Here is a 23142-nt window from a genome sequence, read left to right as displayed (position 1 = left end):
CGATGGGACCTCGGGAAGTCTACACAGATGCTGTCCTTTGATCCTCACATCAGTCCTGTCTCGTCAGAGCACACAGGAGTGGGTGGACAGGGCAGAAGTTTCTGGAACCCATTCCCCCTTCCGTCAGCACATTAGCACAGTCGGGCCGTGCCCATCTTTGAGAAGAAATGCCCTCTGCTTCCCCACCAGCCGCAGCTCCTTTCCACTCTAACTTTGCCGCTTCTCCATCTACCCTCGCCAAGCCCCCCGGAAGTCCGGCTTCTGTCCTGAGCCTACACAGAGCTGTGACCAAGATGGTCTCTTCCATAAGACACACGTTTAGTTAAGGCCTGTTCCCTCGTTAGGCGACGTCCTTGAAAAAACCAGCCCAAGAGACGGAGAAAGCTAATTGCCATGTTTCCCACCTCTGTTGGTTCCCGTGAGAAACTCCAGGGAACATCCTAACCCTGTGTGACACCAACATTTGAACCACTGCCTCGCCCAGGGTTCCTCCGCTCGGATGGTGAAGTTCAAGATGAAGCCTAAAGCAGCTGTGATGGTGATGGCAGATTTCACCAACAGAAGACCGGCTCTATCAACCAAGATGCCAATATAAGTCACTAGGAGAAATTAACGTTTGTCTCTTTGTAGACAATGATGCTGGGTATATATCTGGCGCGGGGTGGCTGTGGCCCGTGAGCGAAGAGGTGGGCACACTCCTCAGCTGTATCGGCCCCGGGTTCCGGCTCCACGGGACCAGGCCTTGCTGAGACTCTTGAGGGAGGAGTGACCTGAACTCTCCCTGAGTACTCAGTGCCCAGTACCCTGCCAGGCAAATGATGGGGTCTTAGGAAACAACTCAGCGAATCACTTCCCTCATGGGTTCCTGGGGGAGGTGACAGAGGTAGGCCATTTGTCAAATTAAAAAAAAAAAACACCGAGGTAAAAGAGATTCGGCATCGTTTCCTGGAGCTTGGCTCCCCTGGGGATACAGAATCAATCAGAATCTCAGAGACCCAGGCCAGGGCTCAGAAAAACAGGCCGGGCGCTCAGCCAAGTACGTCTCTCTTATTTGGGCTCTGCCTTCTTTTTGTTCATCGAGCCACGATTCTACCAGGGCGGGGACATTTTTTTGACAGCCGGGAGAGGAGACCTTCTCTGATTGTCTCTTCAACACGTTGGCAACACCCGAGGAAGCAACAACTCAAGATAACTAACACCGTCGTGATTCCGTTCTCCCTGGGGCTCCGACTTGACCCAATACGCGTTTTTACCAAACTATTTTTAAAATATCTAATCTGTTGTGAGTAACGGACTATGGAACTACTAGTTTGCCATTTCTGGGCAGAGAGCTTCAAGACCAAGACCTTCTTGGGTTGTAACTTGATATTTAAAAGGGTAGATGGGGATATGAAAGCAAAAGAGTGCCCCTAAAATCTTATCTATTCCTTCACTCAAGGGATTTGAAATATTTTTAGATACTTGAAAATTTAATGTTATCTGTTTTTTTTAAATGCTTATTTATTTTTGAGGGGGAGGGGAGGAGGGACAGAGGATCCGAAGCAGGTTCCATGCTGACGGTAGAGAGCCCAATGGGGAGCTTGAACTCATGAATTATGACATTATAACCTGAGTTGAAGTTGGACACTTACCTGACTGACTGAGCCACCCCCGTGCCCTGATATTTTTAGACTTTTAAAGTGCTTTCCTATCTTAAAAGTTCTTCAATGTTTATTTATTCTTGAGAGAGAGAGAGAGCAAGGGAAGGGCAAAGAAAGAGGGAGACACAGAATCCAAAGCAGGCTCTAGGCTCTGTGGTGTCAGCCCAGAGCCTGACATAGGGCTCAAACCCACGAACCACGAGATCATAACCTGAGCTAAGGTTGGACGCTTAACCAGCTGAGCCACCCAGGTGTCCCTAAAGGGCTTTCCTATCTTAAAAAGTAAAAAAATAGTTATTCTAAATAACAATCTTGAAAGATTGGTTAGTGAGTTCCTTCCAAATACTCATACCAGGAAAACCAGAGATCTTGGAGACTGATTCACTTTAAGACAGTTAGTTTTGAAAAAGAACCCCAACCTTCTCAGTTTATCATCTCATACTGAATTCATTGAGTTATATTATCTCCCCACATGCATGATAAAGTAAGCACTGGTTATCTTTTGATCTGTAACAGATCACCCCAAAACTCAGTGGTTTAAGACAACAATAATAATTTATTACCTGTGAAGGACTGAATTGTGTCCTGCCCCCCAAATTCATATGCTGAAGCCCTTACGCCCCCCAGTGTGACTGTATTTGGAGATGGGCCTTTAAAGACGTCACTAAAGGTAAGTGAGGTAATAGGGTGGGGCCCTAACCCAACAGAACTTGTGTCCTTACAAGAGGGAGGAAGAGGCACGAGGCATGTGTGTGCACAGAGGAAAGACCATGGGAGGGCACAGCGGGAAGGCGGCCATCTGCAGCCAAGGAGGCCTCAGGAGAATCCAAACCTGTCAACACCTTGATCTTGGACTTGTGGCCTTCACAACTGTGAGAAATGAGTTTCTGTGACTCCCCCTGGTCTGTGGCATTTTGTTCTAATAGCCCTAGAAGAATAGTACATTATTTCTTATGGTTTCTCTGGGTCAGGAATTCATGAACAGCTCAGCTGGGTGGTCCTGGATCGGTGGCCGGGTCTCTCGGTCTGGTATTGGCTCGGGCTGCGGGCTCGTCCGAAGGCTCGACTGGGGCTGGAGGACTCACATCCACGGGGGCTCACTCCCACAGCTGGGAAGTGGGTGGGGGGTGTTGGCTGAGGCCTCAGTGCCTCTCCCCTCTGGGCCTAATGAAACCTTTTTCACTCACCCCCCCACCAACCAAACCCTTTGCTTCAGTTTAGTTACGCATTAAATATATCATAAGCAGAAACACAGCCTTTTTTTTCCACCTCTGAGAATTTTGGGATTGTAAATTGAAAAAAACTGAGTAGAGAATAAGTCCATGCTTCATAGTCATGAGGTACTGCTCAGATCCCCTTTCAGAAATGAAGGATTGGGGATCTGCCAAGTCCAAGGTTAACCCCCTGCCAGGTGGGCTGTCATCTAATGACTGGCTGATGGAAGGGGAGAAAGGCCTGGCTCCTTCACCCCAGCCTGGGACAGCTCTGAGGAGCACCCTCCCTCCCCCATGCCGGTTTAGTGGTCCCCGTGGGCTTGCCGGGGACCTTGCCGGGACTGCACTGCGCTTCAGCTTCTCCCTCAGGCCCTTCCATCTCCTTCCTTCCTCTCTCAGGCATTGATCCTAAGAGTGCTTCCTAATAAATATCCTGCACATTAATGTCTGTGAAGAGTCTGTTTCTCAGGGCACAAGAACTGCAGCGGCCACCTTTTCGGGAAATTGCGCTCAGAGAAGTCGGCCATCTTGGCGAGGCTCCTCAGCTATAGATAAATTAATTCCTAGACTCCAGGATGCCGTGTTCAGCTGCAGATCCAGCTGGTGGAAACCAAGTGATGAGACGTGGTGGATCTCATGATCAGCCACGCCCTCCACCTCTTCCCATACCCATGCTGTCCTCGGTGTGACTTTGTCACTACCGCCCCATTCTGTCAGGCAAAGCAAGGGAAAAACCCAGCCCAGCTTCAAGGGCAGAGGAAGCAGATCGTGTCTCGGGCAAGAGTCCATGTACCAGTTCTGTGCCAAGGCCTCAAGAAGACTTGCATACGCGTCCCCATCTCCTGGACTCCTGTCACTGCCCTCAGAAGAAATCTGGGATGGCTTCCTGCGGGGGGGGGGGGGGGGTGGGCAGAGACCATGCAGAGCAGGGGTGAGACATTCCAGCCGAGGCCACTCTGGGCCAACCAGCTGCCAAGTGACCTGGTAAGTGACCGCAGATGTGTGAGCACAGCCACGCCCAGAAGGGTGCCCAAGCCAGAGCGATGACCCACAGAACCGTGAGCGGAATAGACGGTCGCTGTCTGAAGTTTGGGGGAGGCCTGTTAGAGCAACAGAAGAGCCGATACAGCACCCAATCGTGTCGGATACAGGAATCAATCAGACAAGAAACAAAGAGACCCCAGGCTGCGGCGCCGTGGGGTCCCTGTCACTGGCTCAGGAGCTGCCGCTGATGGCTCAAACCTGCAACCTCCTTACGGCATTGTCCCTGGGTGCCAGGCCCCATCCCGGCTGGATGTACCTTCCTCCCAGCTTGGGGCATCCCGCAATGAACGGCTCCTTGGTATGAGGGTGCAAAGCCCAGCTCCTTTGCCTCTAGGCAGGGCAAGTTCTGGCTCGGTTCCCACTCCAGGGCTCCCCCACTGCCAGGCACAGTTACATCTCATCCCAAACCACCTACTCGCCTTCCTTGTCTCCTTGCCTCGCACCTTACAGTTTATTCTGGGCACGCTGTCGTAAATAGACAGACTTGGACCCCAAGCCCCATCTCAGACTCTGCTTCTAGGGATTCCAACCAAGACACAGGTCAAGAGTGAAGTTCCTAGAAGCAAAAGAGGGAAGGCACAGGGATAAATAACTACTGTGGCAAGGAGACCGGAGGAGGTGCTGATCACTCATACCTTCACATCCAGTTTCCAACGAACGAAGACGATTCTTCCATCCATCCAAGATAAACACATCCTACCACGTAAGGATTCTCACCCATTTCCTTTATAAGAGCAGAACGCAATCCTCGCCTTGTCCCTCTGCCTTTACCCGCTTCCCTCCTATGAACCCTGTGCTGATTAGAGTTTAAATCTATTCCCATTTGTAGGAAGAAACTGTCACCTCCATTCTAACAACAACAGGCCCCCCGCTTCAAAGTCAGGATTCTTGAGTGGTCTACACGAGCGATCTCCCCCTCTTCACCTCTTCATCATTCAGTCCACGTTCAGTGGCATATGCGCCTGACCACAGTATTCCTGCCAGTGTTATCTGTGACCTTGGTCCTCACGCATTTGGTGTCACTGGTCACTCCTCCAAATGCATGAAACACATTCCTTCTGCTTCTGTGTCTGCCTGCTTTTCTGCCTAATTTTGAGGCAATTCGGAATCCCTTCCCTTTATTTGTTCCTTGAATGTCCCTGTTTTCCTGGCTCCCTTCTCATCTCCCGTATACTTTTCTGGATTATTTCCTCTACGATTATGGCATAAATTACCATTCATGTTTTGAGGATTTTCAATCTTTAAAAACAATATTTTAATGTTTGTTTTTGAGAGACAGAGCATGAGCAGGGGAGGGGCAGAGAGGGAGGAAGACACAGAATCTGAAGCAGGCTCCAGGCTCTGAGCTGTCAGCACAGAGCCTGACACAGAACTCGAACCCACGAACCGTGAGATCATGACCTGAGCTGAAGTCGACACTCAACCGACTGAGCCACCCAGGCGCCCCATGATGATTTTGAATCTTAACGTCCAGCTCCAGATGCACATCTCCAACCGCCCTCTGGACACCCTCTCCTGAATGTTCCACGGGCACCGCAACATACCACCACCGCCTATACACACGCGTGTGCCCCGCACGTGCTCACACACACACATGCACACATACACAGCCTGCTCCTCTTCCTCCCTGTCCCTATCCCAGCAAATGAAGTCCCCATCCGTCCAGTTCCCGAAGGCAAAACTTCTGGAATCATCCTTGAGTCTACTCTCCCCCCCTACATCCCCCCCAACTAATCAATCACGCTTTCCAAATTCTTTCCAATTCAACCTCTTAACAACCTCACCTGTGTTGTAGCAGGCATCAGGATTTCCTTCCCTTTTAAGGCTGAGTAAGACCCCATTGTACGGAATGACTACATCTTGTCTCTCGGGCCACCTGGGTGATTGCTGAAACGTCCCTGAAATGTCACACGTGCTGTCAGCCTGACCTGGGCACACGCATGTCCATCACTGAGCATGGGCAACAGCTGAGGATACTCCCCCTCTGGCCCCAGAACCACCTCGGGAATCCCAGAAGTTGGACATCCTTGTTGGCTCAACCATGGGCTTCTTGATTGTGTGACGTTTACACAGCTAAGAACGCCATTTTCTGGTCATTGTCACCGGAAAGAAACCGACACTGGACCCAGGACACTCTCTGGAGACTCTCTTATTTAAACTCAGAAAGGCCAGCACAAAACTTCTGCAATCGTGAGCAATGACTGTCACCATCACTTCCAATGACCTAAATGGCAAATAACCATTTTCTCTTCGAATCTGTCTCTTCCTAAACGGGGTTGTGCCATCAGGCATCTCTAGTCAGTGAGAAGAAGCCACTATTTTGAGACTTTGGCATCTCCCTGGGAGGCCTCTCTGCTGGGCGTTTCCGTCTTGGGCCCTCCCCCCGCTCCCGGCCCCCATGGCCCCTCTGTCCCAGATTTCCTGGGCAGGTTCAGCACAAGGCTGGAGGGAGGAAGAGGCAGGAACGCCAAGGTTTCCATCCCTCTGCCGCAGAGGGCTGCGCTCCTCCTCTGCGGCTCCAGCTCCTGCCAGGCCAGCGCACAGGGCTCTCCTCGGCCCGACGGGCTCCAGGAACACCACCGCCCCTTCCTGTCCCTCTGGGCCAGCAGAGTAATGGCCTCCTGCTGGTGACAGCCCGGGCGCCTCATCGTTCCCTTTTTGGGTTCCTTTTGGTCCATTATCTCAACAACCAAGTCTCCTTGTTAGATGCCCAGGAGAGCCTGTCTAGATCCCTCTTTCCCGCCCAAGAACGTGGGTGACCTTCCTCCGAGCCCCACAGCTCTCTGGGGCCAAGCGCTGTGGCTGGCGTGCCTTGTCTGGACCACTTCTCTGCTTCCTCGGCCTGCGTCTCCAGCCTGCCTGCCAGGCTGCTGCGAGGTCCGGGCCCGCAGGGATGGCCCGCAGCCCGCTCCCTCTCCAGGCTGTGCAGCCCACCTTCCCACCCAAGTCACACATGGCGAGTCTTCTCTGGAAGGCCCTCCCTTCACCTCCCCCTCATTCATACCCTCCTGGTCACACAAGGCTCAGCTCGCCGGTGCCACAGCTCTGGGGCCGTCGTGGCCCTTATCAGTCATCAGTACTTCCCTCTGCCCCTCCTCCAGAGTGGACCTTCGCTCCCTCCCCATCCCCACACAACCTCCTTTCCACTTTTCCTTAATCGCTTTATCTGAGTCTTCTTTTTTTTTTTTAAGTTTATTTTTTGAGAGAGAAAGAGAATAAGTGCCAGTAGGGGAGAGGCAGAGAGAGAGAATCCCAAGCAGGCTCCACGCTCTCAGCGCAGAGCCCGACTCGAGACTCAAACGCACAACCTGTGAGATCATGACCTGAGCCGAAGCCGGACGCCTCATGGGCTGAGCCAGCGGGGCGCCCTGAGCCGAGTGTTACTCTGTTCCCGGTGAGCCTGTAAGTCCTCGAAGGCAGAAATAATACACTGCACTTCATCCCTCAGGACCCAGAACAAGGCCGCTAGGCACACACTCGTGAAGCCCTCGCCGGAAGAGCAACAACAGCGAGGGTATGTTCTCCGCATGACAAACCCTCTCTTTCTCCCCAAAGCTAACAACTCTTAGAGTTGGATTGTGTCCCCCAAAAAGCTACAGAGAAGGCTTACTCTCTGATGCCCGTGAACATGACCTTGTCTGGGAATAAGGTCTTTGCGGGCGCGATCAGGTAAAGACAGGGGCAGGGTTGGGCACTGACAGAGGATGAACAGTGTCCTAGTAAGAAGAGGGAAACGTGGACATGTGCAGACACAGGGCCCACGGCCCCGCGAAGACAGAGACAGGTCGGTGTGGCACAGCCTCAAGCTGTGAAAAGCTGGGACTCTCGGAGGCCGGAAGAGTCAAGGAGGATTCCTCCCCGGTAGGGACTCTGCGGGAGCAGGGCCCTGCCCACACCAGGACTTTGGACTCCCGCCTCGGGAGCCATGACACAAGAGCCCCCTGTTCTCATTAGCCCCCCAGTTCATGCGCTGCGTTACAGCAGCCCCAGGGATGACACAGCACCCGAATACAACAGTCCCGTCCACACAGACGGCCTCCGGACACGCTTCTCGCATCCTCGCTGGGCCCACGGATAACATGGAGTATCGGGGTGCCTCCTATCAACGGGCCAGGGATGGAGGGCGTCTCCACGCCTGGGGCCCCCCCGTGCTGGAGCTGGAGTCCTATCTCTAAGCCAGATTCTTCTGTCTGTGTCCCCTAACCCCCTCCTCAGGAGGGTGCAGGGACCCCGGACTCCCCCCAGCACTCCACCTTTGCCAGAACCTTCCCAAGTCAACTGCTGTCAAATTTGAAATCTAAAATAAAACTCCAATTTAAAACACCTGTTGCTTTGTCCATGGCTTCTTCCTCTGGTTCCCCAATCAAGATAAATTCAAGTAAAGCCTTTAAGGGCTGATTTTTTTCATAAACGAAGCTAAGCAACAAACACTTTCTGGTCGCGTTCCAGACATTACCGCTTTCCATTTCATTTCCGTGTGCCTACTGTGCCCCCTCAGCGTTTTTGTTTTTTTTCTCAGCCTGTGATTTATGATAGAATATACCAGAAATGTCAGCGGCGCACAGCCTTGACTTTGGCGACATTTGGCCAGACCGTGCCCTCCCTCCCGACGCCGGGCGGCCCGGCCCAGGGACTCACCGTTCTGGAGGAAGCGAGGTGTGTGGGCGAGGCTGCCGGGGGCCTGGCCGGGCTCTGGAAGGGGGATGGGCAGTACCTCTGGCCTGTGTCCGGAGGGGAGGTGGAGGCGTAGATGCGATTTTCCAGCCGCTCAGGCTCATGCTTGTAGGACTCGAGAGGAAACGTGTGTTGCTTGACCACCTGGGTGGGTGTCGACGGAGAGGAGGAGAGGCCGGAGGCTGAGGAGGAGACCACAGAGGGCTGTGAGCAGTCTGGCCCGGGCGGAGGACGGCGAGAGAAAGGCTCTTCCATCTCTAAGGGCCCCGCGTCGCAAATGACAAGCGTCTCAGTTCTTAAATTCTGAGTGTTGGGGACAAGCTTTTATCAACATAGCTCTTTTCTGTTTTTAATGATTATTTATTTTTGAGATAAAGACAGAGAGATAGAGTGCGAGTGTGGGACACACAGGATCCAAAGCAGGCTCCAGGCTCCAAGCTATCGGCACAGAGCCCGACGTGGGGCTCGAACCCATGAGTTGTGAGATCGTGACCTGAGCTGATGTTGGATACTCAGCCGACTGAGCCCCCCAGGCGCCCCTTTATCAGCATATTTCTAGCCCTCTAGAATTGGCCGTGTTCAGAAATCTCCTTCTCACCCACCCTGAGTTGTGGGCAGGGTCCCCTTGCCATTGGGGGTGGGGAGGATGCCCAGACAGCTCAGGGGCCATCGGTGGCAGACGTCTCTCACACGCACGCACCAGGCGCTGTTTCCCTTCCTTTCGTCAAGTGCCGTCGGAGCCCGTCTCCTCCCCGACGAAGTGTGTGGCCAGAGCCCATGGAGCGGAGCCCGGGTAGGGAAGTTTGTCAAGTGTTCCACAGAGACCAAGGCCAACATGGCGGAAGTCACATGACGACACAAACACTAACACCAGACGAAGCCTGTGATTACCGTCAAAACGCACCACGTAAGTCTCACTGCCACGACTTGCGGAGGTGAGAATTCGCGACGGGAGTGAATGCCAGAGGAGGAGCAAGACCGGGTCGGGGCCTCGCAAAGTGACAAAGTGAAAAGTCACCGGGATGGGATGCTGTGGAGCAGGGACCACTTGAGCGGGTGTGCCCAATCGGGGGGCCTGCCTCGGGCGGGCGGCCACCACTCCCATCCAGCTGATTATGCCATAAATCATCTTGGGGGGCCATGTGTGCCCCCCAAATAGCTTTGTTGAAGTCTGGACGCCCAGCACCTGTGAACATGACCTTATTTGGAAAAAGGGTCTCTGCAGATGTCATCAGGTTACAAAGAAGTCACGCTGGAGGAGGCTGGCTCTTAACCCAATGGGACTGGGTCCTCATAAGAGATGATACAGAGACAGATACACACTCAAAGGAGAAGCCAGGCGACAAGAGAGGCAGAGACCGACGTGACGCATCTCTAAGTCACGGAGCACCAAGCACTTGGCGACCAGAAGCTAGAATTGGTACAAAGGATGCTCCCTATTGGTCTCAGAGGAGGCAGCCCCGCTGACACCTGGCCTGCAGACTTCTAGCTTCTTAACTGTGGGAGAATAAACATCTATTGTTTTATGCCTCCTGGTGTGTGCTGTTTGGTTACTTGGGGGCAGCTCTAGAAAACTCATATGGCAAAGTTGTCAGATCTTGGTTTGTTTTCCAAGAGAAACAGAATCTGGATTCGGGTCTGGTGTCTCACATTTATAGATAACTAAATAAAATTTTTATTTTCTTTGTTTTAATGTTTGTTTATTTTTGAGACAGAGACAGAGCATGAGTGGGGGAGGGGCAGAGAGAGAGGGAGACACAGAATCCAAAGCAGGCTCTAGGCTCCTAGCTGTCAGCACAGAGCCTGACGCGGGGCTTGAACCCATGAACCGCTAGATCATGACTTGAGCCGAAGTCAGACACTTAACAGACTGAGCCACCCAGGCGCCCCTAAAATTTTTATTTTGAATCTGTTATTTAAAAACTTTATACCATGCAAGACAAAGAAAGGAGGTCAGGAGACAGGGCTCCACGGCTCCCTGCTGTGTCCCGAGTTCCGGACCCCTCTGCTCTCGGTCCCTGGACACACGTGTGCTCCTGTCTCTGCTTCCGTCCTCACTCCCTGGAGGGGCCCCCGGTTCCTCAGGAGTCAGTCCAACCAACCCCCTTTCCCTGACTCTACAGCTTGTGGCTTCTTGCTCCCCTGGGCCCAGGACCCCGTTTTATCTGTGCGGCATGTCACCAGGTGATGATGAGATAATTCAGCACCAAAGCCAAGTGTGAAACCATATAAGTCTTCTGTCCCAACCAAAGCCACCATCTGTCTCTGGGGCAGGGGCTCTGCGGTCCCCACAGCAGCCAGCACTGGCCTGGTGAGGGGAAGGTGCCTGGCAGATGCTTGCCCCAACAGGCAAAGAAGAGAGAAGAGAGCACTGCAGGGCACAAGGCTCCAACTCACGCGCTTCTTCTCTGCCTCCTTGTGCCCAGAGAGTGTCTCGGGTACGTATGTCCCTGGTGGGCCAGAAGGAATCAGTCAAAGGAGAAGCATCACCTCCCAGGGAACAGTTTTTCCCGAGAAGCCATCCTGAGTGGGAAACGCCCGCCCCCCCCCCCCAGGCCCCGGGCTGACCCCCGGGAGGCAGGCCTAGGTGACAGTAGGACACAGAACACTCCAGCAGCCATGGGGTTGCAAGCCTCAAAGCTTAAGACACCCAAAGGCCGCAACAGGAAAGCCCCCAACTCTTTTAAAAACAAAAGTTTCCCCCAAAGGTCTTGAGAAACCAGAGGTGCTTTGAGGTGGGGCTGGGGGGGGGCAGAATCAAGAGCAGGGGGTCTGGGGGTCTCCAGCTGTTGGGGGGAGGGGGAGACGGGAACGGTCAGGCAGGCAGGGTGACAGAGGAGCCGCCTGGCCCAGGTCTGGGCCCTTTCCTAGTGTCGCAGCTCCAACGCTCCCCAGCGATGCCCCCAGAGGGAGAGGAAAGAGGATGCCAGCCAGGGCTCAGCAGGGGGCGTGCCTGGTGACCCGAGGGTCTGCTGGGGGGCAGAAGGGGGGCTCCTGTGCTGCCTTGTGCAGCCCTGCCCCCAGGGGTGGTGGCGCGTCCTTCCCTGGCTCTTCTAGAGAGTCCTCAGCTGGCCCACTGGCCTGCGTCCTCACAGCGTGGCCCAGAACAGTCCCATGTCACAGTCAAGCCGAGAACTTCATGCTCTGCGCTCCCAGTGCCCCCCTAGCCACTGGACACAGAGGCCCCCTGGGAGCTTTCCAAGGCCAAGTGCTGGAGACCTAACAGGGGGGCGGAGCCGAGAGGGATGGGGGGCTGTTTGGACTCCAAGCTCGTGCCACCAACCCTGTTCTAAGAGGCTGTGAGACCCTCCTGTGAAGCCCCTGTGGGGGTCTTGGTTCTAATGTAAAGGAGGACAGCCCCAGCGACACCCAGTGCCCCTCAGTGCCGAGGCTCCGGTGTCTGTCCAAAGAGCGCCCAATCCAGACCAGCCTCTCCATCCTGCTTGTGACTTTACTCCCAGACCCGCTCACAATCTGGCTCAAAGCGCACCTGCAGAGGAGGGTTCAGAGGCACGGACAAATCATGGTCCTCTGTGGACGCACTTTGGCAACATCGGGCAAAACTGCGAACGCACATGTTCCTTGACCCAACAGCTGCTTCTGGGATTTCCTGCCACAGACACAGGGGCATGATCGCTACCTGGTGAGCGTGTGGGGTCACTCATTACAGGGGAGCTTGAAAAAGCAGGGACTGGAGGGCCACCTGGCGGCTCAGTCGGTTGAGCATCAGACTCTTGATTTCGGCTCAGGTCATGATCTCAGGGTCATGGGATTAGGCCCTGGGTCAGGATCCACACTCAGTGTAGACCCTGCTTAAGATTCTCTCTTTCTCTCTCTCTTCCTCTAAAAATAAATAAATGAATAAACAAACAAATAAATAATTACACAAAAAATAAAATAAAATAAGGTAAAATAAATAAAATAAAATAAGCAGAGATTGAAGACACAGGTGCTCACTGACAGGAAGAGGCTAATGCACATCCACAGGGACGGCCGTGCCTCCCTGACGGGACACAACAGACCTCCTCATTCGTACCTCAAGACCCAGTGGCAAGTAAAGAGGCAAACCCCAGAGCCATCCGTGGAGAACGAAACCATTCACGGTCCCAGAGAAGGGCTGAGAACACAAGTACGTACATTCTCCCGTCTGCCTGTGCGGCGTCGGGAAGGCCACTGAGCCCGGGGCGCGTCTGGAGGCGGGAACTCCCGGCAGGAACACTGTCATCAGATACCCTTTGCTGTTATATAACTCTTACATGATGTGGATGTGTTATCTATTCAGAAAATTACTTTCTCCAGCCCCTAATCTGCTCTTGAGCCCAGAGGCCGGCGAACGCCGTGTGTGAGTGCTTCCTGCCTCCTGCCCTGATCCCAGCTGCCCCAGCAGCCCCGAGGAGGTCTGTCCCCCCACCTACACGAACGCGCTCTGAGGCCAGGGCCTGGTCTTTCGCCCGCCCGCTCGCTTGAATAAACAAACAATGAGCCAGATTGTGAGCGGGTCTGGGAGTAAAGTCACAAGCAGGATGGAGAGGCTGGTCTGGATTGGGCGCTCTTTGGACAGACACCGGAGCCTCGGCACTGAGGGGCACTGGGTGTTGCTGGGGCTGTCCTCCTTTACATTAGAACCAAGACCCCCACAGGGGCTTCACAGGAGGGTCTCACAGCCTCTTAGAACAGGGTTGGTGGCACGAGCTTGGAGTCCAAACAGCCCCCCATCCCTTTCGGCTCCGCCCCCCTGTTAGGTCTCCAGCACTTGGCCTTGGAAAGCTCCCAGGGGGCCTCTGTGTCCAGTGGCTAGGGGGGCACTGGGAGCGCAGAGCATGAAGTTCTCGGCTCTGCGGGAGGCTGTCCCACTTACACCATTCCTCAGGGATCAAGCCCGACCACCACTGGGCAAGGGACAGTCAGAGCTGGTGGAGCTCCTTGCAAGCTCTTTGGGTCCGGAATGTTCAAGACTAGGCAGGACCCTCTAAAAGCACAAATGGCAGCTTCTGCTTCTCCTGCGGCGCCCTCTGTGGGCCGTCCCCACGTGAGTCCTCAACGGTCCTACCCGGAGCCCACAGGGTCCAGGAAGGATGGTGCAGAAGACGCACAGCCCCAGATGCCACCGTGCCACCCAGAAGACGTCTGCCCTGAGGAGACGAGGCTGGGCGTCCCATCTGGCAGCAGGAACGACTGGCTCCTGGGGAACAGAGGTCTCCACGCCCCCAAGACAGCCCCTCCCACGCAGCCCCTCCGAGTTCAGAGACGGGCTCCTATCTTGCCACCTGGCCTCCCTGCCTCCCCTCTGCCCCCTTCCCAGAGGGGTGGTCTTGCCGGGAAAACAGGATGGCACTCTGGACTCGGAGCGGGAGAGGACAGGTAAAACGATGTGAGGATCAGCAATCCGTGCAGCTCAGGATAGAGTGAACGAACCTCCGTAGAACCAAAAATATGCTTTTCCGTGATACCGGGACCATCTTTAAGAGGCGAAGAATCCTGTAGTAGCACATCTTCCTTGCAGGATGCCTCGCTGTTGACCAAGTGCTCCTACGCACTCTTGCCCCATTTGCTCCCTGAAATGACCCCCTGGAGGGGGGAGGGGAAGATCTTTCTTCCTACTTTATAGGTGGCGAATCCAAGGACTGGAGGAGCTACCTGTCCCTGGTCCTTTAGTCTGTAAGCACTGGCGGCGGACACTCCTGACTCCAAATCCTAGATCCCGTCGCCATGATTGACCAGAGACATTGCCGAGAGAAAGAGCGTGAAGACTTAAAGGACATTTTGGGCGTGGGAATTACTCTTCCGGAAAGCGGGGCTTCTCAGGCCCCAGGCTGGAGGCTTAGAAAGCATGGGGTGTGGCAGGGGGGTGAGGGGTGGGGGGGAAGGGGGTCCAGGAGGAGACGTGGGCTCGGGTCTGGGGGAGGCCTCCCACAGGGTGGCCTGGGGCAGGCAAGGGCGGGGTCCCTCCCAAGGTGCTTCTCTTCCGCGCCAGCCAGCGAGACCCGAGCTGTGCTCAGCGGAGAGGGAAGGGACTTCTACTGGCTTTTATGCTGGTGCGCGAGGGCAGGGAGGGAGGACTGTACGCAGGAGGGCGGGGGGACATAAATGAATCCAGTTGCACGTGACAGAGTCAGAGTAGTCTCCCCACCCCCCACGCCTGTTCGACTCCTAGTCAGGGAGAATTGGCAGCGAGCGAGTCCTAAACTTTTTCTTCTTTTGACGATTGGGGTTGCAATTTTTATTTATTTTTAATTTTATTAAAAAATTTTTATGCCTTTATTTTATTTTGAGAGAGAGAGAGAGAGAGATCAGGAGAGGGGCAGAAAGAGACGGAGACACAGAATCTGTAGCAGCTCCAGGCTCTGAGCTGTCAGCACAGAGCCCAGCGCGGGGCTCGAACCCACAAACTGTGAGATCATGACCTGAGCCGAAGTCGCATTCTGAACCGACTGAGCCACCCAGGCGCCCTGCAATTTTTAAATAAAAAAGAGAATGGGGCCGTGCTGCCACAATCCCTCATTATTCTGAAAATAGACTAATTTCTGTCCTAATCACGGGGCAACTACCAGACCGCAATCTTTCAGGAAGGCCACGGTCTGCTCAGCCAGCTGCCAGGGGCCAGGCCTGAGCAGGTGCCGAGGAGGGGGCACGTCCGATGAACCAGACAAATCCCGCCTTTCTGACCGCTTGGGGGAACTGGGGTGTGAAAACCACACTGAAGCCCAAACAAGCTCGCCCCGCAGTAAACACTGGAGGGAAAAGCGTCTAACGCTCAAGCAGGAGGCGCTCAGAGAGGGGGCGGGACAGCCCGGCAGAGACCCCACGAGAGAGCTGGGCCGACCTGCGGAAGATACGACCCATCTGCCCCCCGTGAAGGTGACTTTCCGAAGGCCCCGAGGGGACCAGGCTGTGGGGCAACGGTCCCGGGGCGCCGCCGGGTTTCCCCGTGGTGTTCTTCTGAGAAGCCTTCCTTCTTTCTTCTGCTTCTTAAGGACTGTGTTTAGAACTGCTGTCGGCTCAGAGAGCGAACAATGCCTTTGATTTCCCTGGGGTGGCAGCCAGGATGAAGTGAATAGGCGCCCTGAGTGGCAGCAATGGCTCCTGGCAGCCACACACGACACCAGGCAAGGGACTCCAGACACCAGGGAGCCATGCGCGGGGGACTTCACAGGGCCAGGCCCGGCTGGCACGAGCGACGTCTCCTGGGGGTGGGGGGAGAGCCGCGGTGGCCCTGGGACAGACAGCAGGGCTCTGCGGAAGGGCGGCAGTGCAGGGTCAAGGGCGGAGGATTTCAGAAGCCTCGAGTTCTCGGCCCCGGCTTACCGATAACTAGCCACAGGCCTGTGAGCAGACCAAGCCCTTGTGTTGGGAGACATAAACCGCGGAGACCAGATGGCTGTGTGGTGTGCGCATGCACCTGTCCCCCCGCCCCCCAGGCCCCCGGCCCTTGGGCCGCACGTGGTCTGACACAACAAGAAAGAGGAGAAAACTCCTTTTCTTCCTGATCTTTTTTTTTTTAATGTTTACGTTTTCTTGAAAGACAGACAGAGTATGAGTGGGAGAGAGGCTGAGAGACACAGAATCCGAAGCAGGCTCTGTGCCATCGGCTCATGTGGGGCTCGAACTCACGAACCCGCAAGATCACGTCCTGAGCCGAAGTCGGCCGCTTAACCCACAGAGCCCCGCAGTGGGAATCTGGGTTTTCTAAAGTTCCCCAGGTCGTCCAGCGGCCAGACAGGTTCTGAACCATTAACGGAATAAAGACTTCTCATCCTATAGCTAAGAAACTTCTGGCAATCTGGTCCCATTCTTTGTGGCCATGGAGCACCAGGGCCTCAGCGAGCACTCTCTCTCTCATAGCTCCCTTTTTTTTAAAATTTTTTTTAAAATTTTTAAATTTATTTTTGAGAGACAGAGAGAGACAGTGCAAGCAGGGGAGGGGCAGAGAGAGAGAGGTACAGAATGTGAAGCAGGCTCCAGGCTCTGAGCTGTCAGCACAGAGCCCAACACGGGGCTTGAACTCACGAACGGTGAGATCATGACCTGAGCCGAAGCCGGAGGCTCATCCGACTGAGCCACCCAGGCGCCCCTCATAGCTCCCTTCCTTGAGACGGGGAGTTCTCTTCTTTCTCAGTCCCAAGCCCCCTGCTTGGTCTCTGAGAGAAAGCACTCCTCTGCCACCAAGGCCAGCCTCTTGCAGATGGCCCCGAACGCCGCCTGTCTGCTCACTACGCGTTCCTGCAGCCAGTGGCCGGCTCTCCCTCCCCCTTTCGGCTGGCTCTGCCTTCAGCTCTTGCTCCAAATGCTCAGAATCACTCATCTCCTAAAAGACCCTTTCCCCATATCCTCTCTGCCCCGCCCTCCCCAGCAGGCTCCCTCCCTCAGGAGTAAAGTTCTGGGCTCTTGACCTGGGACCGGCCTGGATCTTCATAAACCAACGGCTTTGGCCCCGGCCATCTCTGACCTGCTCTCCAGTCACAGGTCAACTGCAAGTCAGGTTTAAGGCGGCAAGTTCTGCTTATAGACTAAGAATCTGTTCTGCAATCTTTTATCATTGAAACTATTCGAAATATGTTGGAGGCTGCCTAGAGTCGTTTGGGAATCAAAGCATTATGGTGATTCAGTGGGTGAAAGATTCTTTCTCTAAAGAAAACACAGAATTCTTTTAGGACATTTGCTGAGGTTCTTATTTTCCTAGGAGTCCAGGAAAAACTAGTTTTACGGGGCTTGGCACACCCAGTAGGATTCTGGGCCTAGGTATTGGGTGATGGGCTCAAGCATGTTGATAGTTGCACAGGTAAACTGGGAAACAAAACAAAAGGAAAACAGCGACTGTGAAGGAAATGGGCATTTTGCAGGGGCCCACGCTGGATCAGCCCTCACAGCCTGGTCCCGGCCTCTGGCATCGCCCTGGGCTCTGGAGGGGCCGTGCCCTCTTTCCACTCATCTGGGGGGTCCCAGGCCTGCTTCCTGGACCCCAAGGAGAACCCTAGCTACTTCCACAGAGCATGTGTGCCTTTTGATATTGAAGCTAAAAGGCAACCCTTGGGGAAAGAAGGAGAAGAAAAAAATTCCTCAGTCACTATGTAAGACGGAGAGATTCTAGAACAATCCATCTCCCGCATAAAATGGATTCTGAAAAGCAAATCGCTAGGGAGTTGCCAATGAAGGGGCAATAGCTATGCCGGGCCTTCTGGCGATGATCTTTCTGGAATCAAGGAAGCAACAGGTGTTGTTTGATACTGTGTAGATTAATTCGGCTGCACTTGACAGAATCAGGATAGCCCCCACAACGGGATCCTAGCCGGCAGAATCGGCGGTGACGGACCTTAGCAGACAAACATCCCATGACCTCGTTGTACAGTGGACGAAATGCAGGCCAGGGGAGGTGAAGCGTCAGGCCCAAGGGCAGCCACAGGTCAGAAGCTGGGTCCCGCCCCGCCATCACTTGGGTCTCTAAACACCCAGTCCAGTGCCGTGAAAGCTTCCAGACACGGGCTTCGCGACTGTGGGGGGCCGGGGAAGACCATCTAGGTAGGCGACAGGGAGGAGCAGGTGTTCACACAGGAGGACAGCAGGGGCTCGGAGTCAGAGGCGGGAGGGTGGGACCCAAGGATACCCCATGTCCACCAGCCTCCCCCGTCGCTCTGGCGGGCCGTACAGTAGGAGAAGGCGGTGGCAAGCCATGGCTGGGACACGCTGGACATGGGGCAGGACGAGCTGAGGTGGCTACCTGGGTCAGCACGGCGACTGTCACTTCCTGAGAGCACATATGGGAATAGCACTCATTCAGTAAGAGGTCCCTGGGGTCCCCTCCTCCATCAGGCACCCATTGGGCAGGGGGAAGGCTGTCTGACATCGGCCACAGGTGGGGCTGGAATATTCCTGGGCAGGAGCGCCCTGCCCCCCACCCAGTGTCCTGCCCTGCTCCGATGCGCTCCTAGGTCAGGACTAGGTCTCTATGCATGTCCAGACGAGTCTTTCTAGCCTCCGGTCTCCAAGATGCCTGTTTAGTGCAGTGTCATTCAGGCAAAACCAGCCTGTCCTGGGCATGTGGTATCACCACGATGGAAAACAGCAGATCTGGCTGGAGGGAACGTGAACTCTGTAGATATGAAAGCACCGGCAGGTCAAGGCCCCCAGGCCCCAAAAGCATGCCTCTTGGAGAGAGGTCTTCACCAGGAGAGCCTCTGCCAGAAATAGCCCTGTTCTGGCGGGGCCCCTCTCTGTGCCGGGGACACAGAGGCGCCGCGGCTCCCTGTGCCCTGTCCCCAGCCCCTCCGGGAATCGCTAGTCACCCACCATCTCCTTACTCTAGCCGTTGGAGAAACTGCTGCAGAAACTGGGTGTGTTTGGGGCCCAGGACCCTTGTGTCCTGTGATGAAACGGATACAGGATGCACAGATACACAAACTGTTCTCTCTGAAAGCACCTCAGGGCAGGCAGTAACTCCCCCAAAGCCGAGTTTTCTGGATTTGAATTCCAAGGGGTCTCAGAACATTTTCATACGTCCTTTCCCTAAAAGGGGCTGGACTCCCACTGTTTCACCTCCTAGCAGGGTCTGTGTCCACTGTGAGGGACCCCCACAAGGAGACGAGGGAGCCTGAAGGCTGGGCGGAAAATCCGTGTGGATATAACCAAATCAGGGAAAGCCCGTGAGCACGGCTAACCGGGACCCTGGCACATGAAGTTTCCAGAGCAGGCTCTGAAAATCAGAAACTGTACCTCAAGTTTTTCCTACACTTTCCACAATTTGGTCCTTTAAAAAAAAGTTTTCTATTTATTTTGAGAGAGAGAGAGAGAGCGTGCAGAGGAGGGGCAGAGAGAGAGGGAGACAGAATCCCAAGCAGGCTCCATGCTGACAGCCCAGAGCCCAACATGGGGCTCGAACTCAAGAACTGTGAGAGCATGACCTGAGTGGAAATCAAGAGTCGGCCGCTGAACTGACCCAGCCAGCCACGCGCCCCACAATTTGGGCCCTCGGAATCTCATCAGCGCCCCCAACAGGAGCTCCTCCATCCCACAGACCGTGGGCACAGGCTGCTGGAGAGCTGTGACCCCGCCCGCTGCGTGCCACGCCCCACTTTGGAGTTCCCTGGGCTGTCTCCCCTCCCCCGGAGGGTGCTCCCAGCGCCCCCTGCCTCCACGCTCTGGACTCCACGGCCGGCCGGGACAGGGGGACGTGGGCGTCTAAGAAATGCTCTGAGATACGTCTTGGCTGGTTCCCGGATGCACCAGACACTCTGTTCTACCAGGCACGGTGCCCCACGGGCCTCTGGTTTGGAGCCCGTGTTCGGCAAAGCAGGGGGACCGGGAGGCAGAGGCTGGGGGCGGGGGACACCGTCTGCGGGTGAGGGATGCAGCCCTGTTCTGGCCTTCTCGCTGGGGCTCTGGGCAGGTCAGGTGGTGGCGGCCAGCCAGCCGTGGGCATTCCCTCCCTGGGGTGGCGGCTGTGGCCGGCTGCCGCGGGACTCCGACCAGGGCGCTCCTGTGGGTCTGTTGATTCAACACATCACCTGACACCACACGCCGGGCCCTGGGGGGTGAGGTGCCAGGGAGGCTGGACAGGGGTGTGGGAGGCCAGGGTGGCCTCGGGCCGGGAAGCCTTCCAGGCTACCTCTGGGGCCGGGGCTGGTTTCTGTGGTGCCGCTCTGGGCTCTGGGCCCTCCTCTTCACCTCGGGAAGAAAGGGACTGCGTGGGCCGTCCTGGGTGTCTGCTCTCAGGGAAAAATGGGGGGATTCCCGTGAGAGGAGGAAGAGGGGAGGAAGGAAGGCAGCAGAAAGAAGGGAGTCAAGCATCTAATGCTGAAAACCCATGTTCTGGCTGTGTCCTTTTCCTTTTTTAATCTTGTATTTATTTTTGAGAGTGAGACAGAGTGTGAGCAGGGGAGGGGCAGAGAGAGAGGGAGACACAGAATCGGAAGTAGGTTCCAGGCTCTGAGCTGTTCAACATGGAGTCCTACACAGGGCTTGAACTCACCAAGCGCAAGATCATGACTTCAGCCAAAGTCGGCCACTTAATAGACTGAGCCCCCCAGGCGCCCCTCGGCTGTGTCCTTTGAGAGGCATTCCAGAACCTCACGGCTGGGATTTGGCTCTGCCCTCAACAATCCAACAATACAGCAGCCGTTCTGGGAGTTTGAGGCCAAAAACAAAGCTGACAGCATCATCCCTGGGTTTTTCTTTGTGCTTTTATTAGAGAGGTAACAAGTGAACCGGAGGGAACTGGGGAAAGCACTGTCTTTCTGGGGATCCCAGAATCCCTCACCTTCCGTGTCTGGCTTAGATCAACCACAACCGTCCAAGCTTGTTTGAGGGGTAGGAGAAGCCAGCCTCCTATGTGTAGGACTTTGGGGTTTGGAAGGTCCCTTGACCCCTTCTCCAAATACCTTCCCTACTCGATCAGTCTCCCTCTGGTGACCCAGCCTGCCCCCTTCTCCCGGGTGTTTTTACATGAAAGACTCTAGGTCCTGTTCATCATGGCCAACCTGCTGAAGGCTGGCCTGGTGACAGTTCCCTACAAGTGACACCAAGGAGATGGGGTCACTGGGGACGTGCGTGAGGGAAGGCCAGGGCTGGGATCTCCGCACTCAGTTGTGTCCAGTCAGTACACTCTGCCTCCACTGAATTTTCTCTCTGGAGCTCCCCCCACTGGCTTTCTAGAATTGGGGTATGAGAAATGATACCAGAACCCTGTGCCTAGGGGAGCAAGGTGTTTCTCTCTTTACTTTCTGATTCACTACATGGCTTCAGCTTCTATCGTTGGCTAAGTTCATCTTTTGTAAAGCTCGTTTCTAGAAGTCGCTGGGGATCAAGAGTTAACTTGATCACTAGGATCAAGTTAACTTCTTCCTCCTGTTTATGCACCTTGCACATTCCAACATTACAGATCATAGAAGGATGTCATTACCCCACTAAGCATGATTGGTAGTGAATTTTACATACCATCATGCCCCCAGCCTGGTACAAAACCCTTAGGAAGCACTCATGGTGCCTACATGGCACACCTTAGTTCCACAGAATGCGCAAGGAGCACAGTCTATAAAAAAACACGGATGTGTTGGATTCCATTAACATTTAAAACATAAGCTCTTTGGGGTGCCCGGGTAGCTCGGTCGGTTAAGTGTCTGACTTCAGCTCAGGTCATGATCCTGTGGTTCGTGGTTTCGAGCCCCATGTCGGGCTCTGTGCTGACAGCTCGGAGCCTGGATCCTGCTTCAGCTTCTGTGTCTCCCCCTCTCTCTCTACCCCTCCCCCACTCATGCTCTGTTTCTCTCTCTCAAAAATAAGTAAACATTAAAAAATAAATAAAACGTAAGCTCTTCAAAAGATTCTGTTAGGAAAATGAGACAAGTGACAGGGAGAAAGCATTTGCAAAACATACGTGTTAAAGGACTTGTATCCATAATATATAAAGGACTCCCAAAACTCAACAATAAGAGGACAAATGGTTCAATAAAAAAAAGTGAACAGAAGACTAAAACAGGCACTTCCCCAAAGAAGACGTAAGCTGACAAATAGCCGTGCCGAAATACGCTCGGCGTCACTAATCATTAGCGTTAGGGACACAGACGCTCCAACAAGGAGATGTCGCCGCGCACCACGAGACTAGGCACCGTTCTTTCTAAAACCGACAATACAACGTGCTGGCAAGCATGTGGAGCCCCAGGAACCTGCATGCACTGCTGGTGCGAAAATAGTGCAGCGGGTTTGGAAAACGGACACTGGCTCACGAAGTCACGCATACAACAGCCCCACGAGGCCAGGCGAGAAGGAGTAAAAACTCGTTTGGGCGAAACTGGGATGCAAGTGTTTATGGTGGTTTCGTTCATGGTTGCCTCAAGCTGGAAACAACCCCAAAGTCCTTCAACTGGTGGATTCATACATGGGCTGGAGCGTCCAGACAGTGGAACATTCCTCAGTAGTAAAAAGGAAAGACCCACTGAGATATAAAACATCAGGGACAAATCACAGATGCATTTTGCTACATGAAAGAAGGCTGTATCCTAAATTCCATCATCTAAATAGAAATTATAGGCGAGAAAACAAAATTATAGGGGACGGGAAAATTACAGGTTGCCAGGGGTTGGGGATGTGGGGAGAAGTTGACCATAAAGGGGCATGAGGGCATCTTGGGGGTGATTGAACTGTTCCATATTTCAGCGGTGGTGACTATACAGTCACATATATTTGTCAAGACTCACAGAACTGCGCACCTAAGGGGGGGTAATTTTACTGTACGTAAACTATGTGAGTAAACTTGACTGTTAAAAAAAAAAAGAGCCCTAACATAAGTTTGAGGGGGGCTGTCTATACAGCCAGAACTAATGTCATTTCCCCTGGGCCTTGAGGGAAAGATGAGTAGTGTAGGCCTGTGCCGGGAGGGCAGGGGTATGACACAACAGGGCAGGGGTGTGACGCAGACAAGGGTAGGGGTGTGACGCAGACAGGGCAGGGGTGTGATGAAGAGAGGGTAGGGGTGAATGCAGACATGGGTAGGGGTGAATGCAGACAGGGCAGGGGTGTGATGCAGACAGGGCAGGGGTGTGATGAAGAGAGGGTAGGGGTGAATGCAGACATGGGTAGGG

The 23142-nt window shown here is 54.4% G+C and overlaps 1 protein-coding gene across 1 annotated transcript in view; it reads right to left on the bottom strand.

Annotated features, from left to right (window-relative positions):
• Positions 1–23142, bottom strand: part of PRKAG2 (protein kinase AMP-activated non-catalytic subunit gamma 2) — a 237386-nt gene that overhangs the window by 72698 nt on the left and 141546 nt on the right. Inside the window, exon 4 of the mRNA XM_029954381.1 lies at positions 8537–8754. Within this exon, the coding sequence (XP_029810241.1) occupies positions 8537–8754 (218 nt within the window). The remainder of the gene's footprint in view (positions 1–8536; positions 8755–23142) is intronic.

Source organism: Suricata suricatta, chromosome 2 (assembly GCF_006229205.1).
Source record: "Suricata suricatta isolate VVHF042 chromosome 2, meerkat_22Aug2017_6uvM2_HiC, whole genome shotgun sequence".
NCBI classification, from domain to species: Eukaryota; Metazoa; Chordata; class Mammalia; order Carnivora; family Herpestidae; genus Suricata; species Suricata suricatta.
The sequence above is the reverse complement of the archived record's forward strand: the minus strand, read 5'-3'. Positions and strand labels throughout refer to the sequence as shown.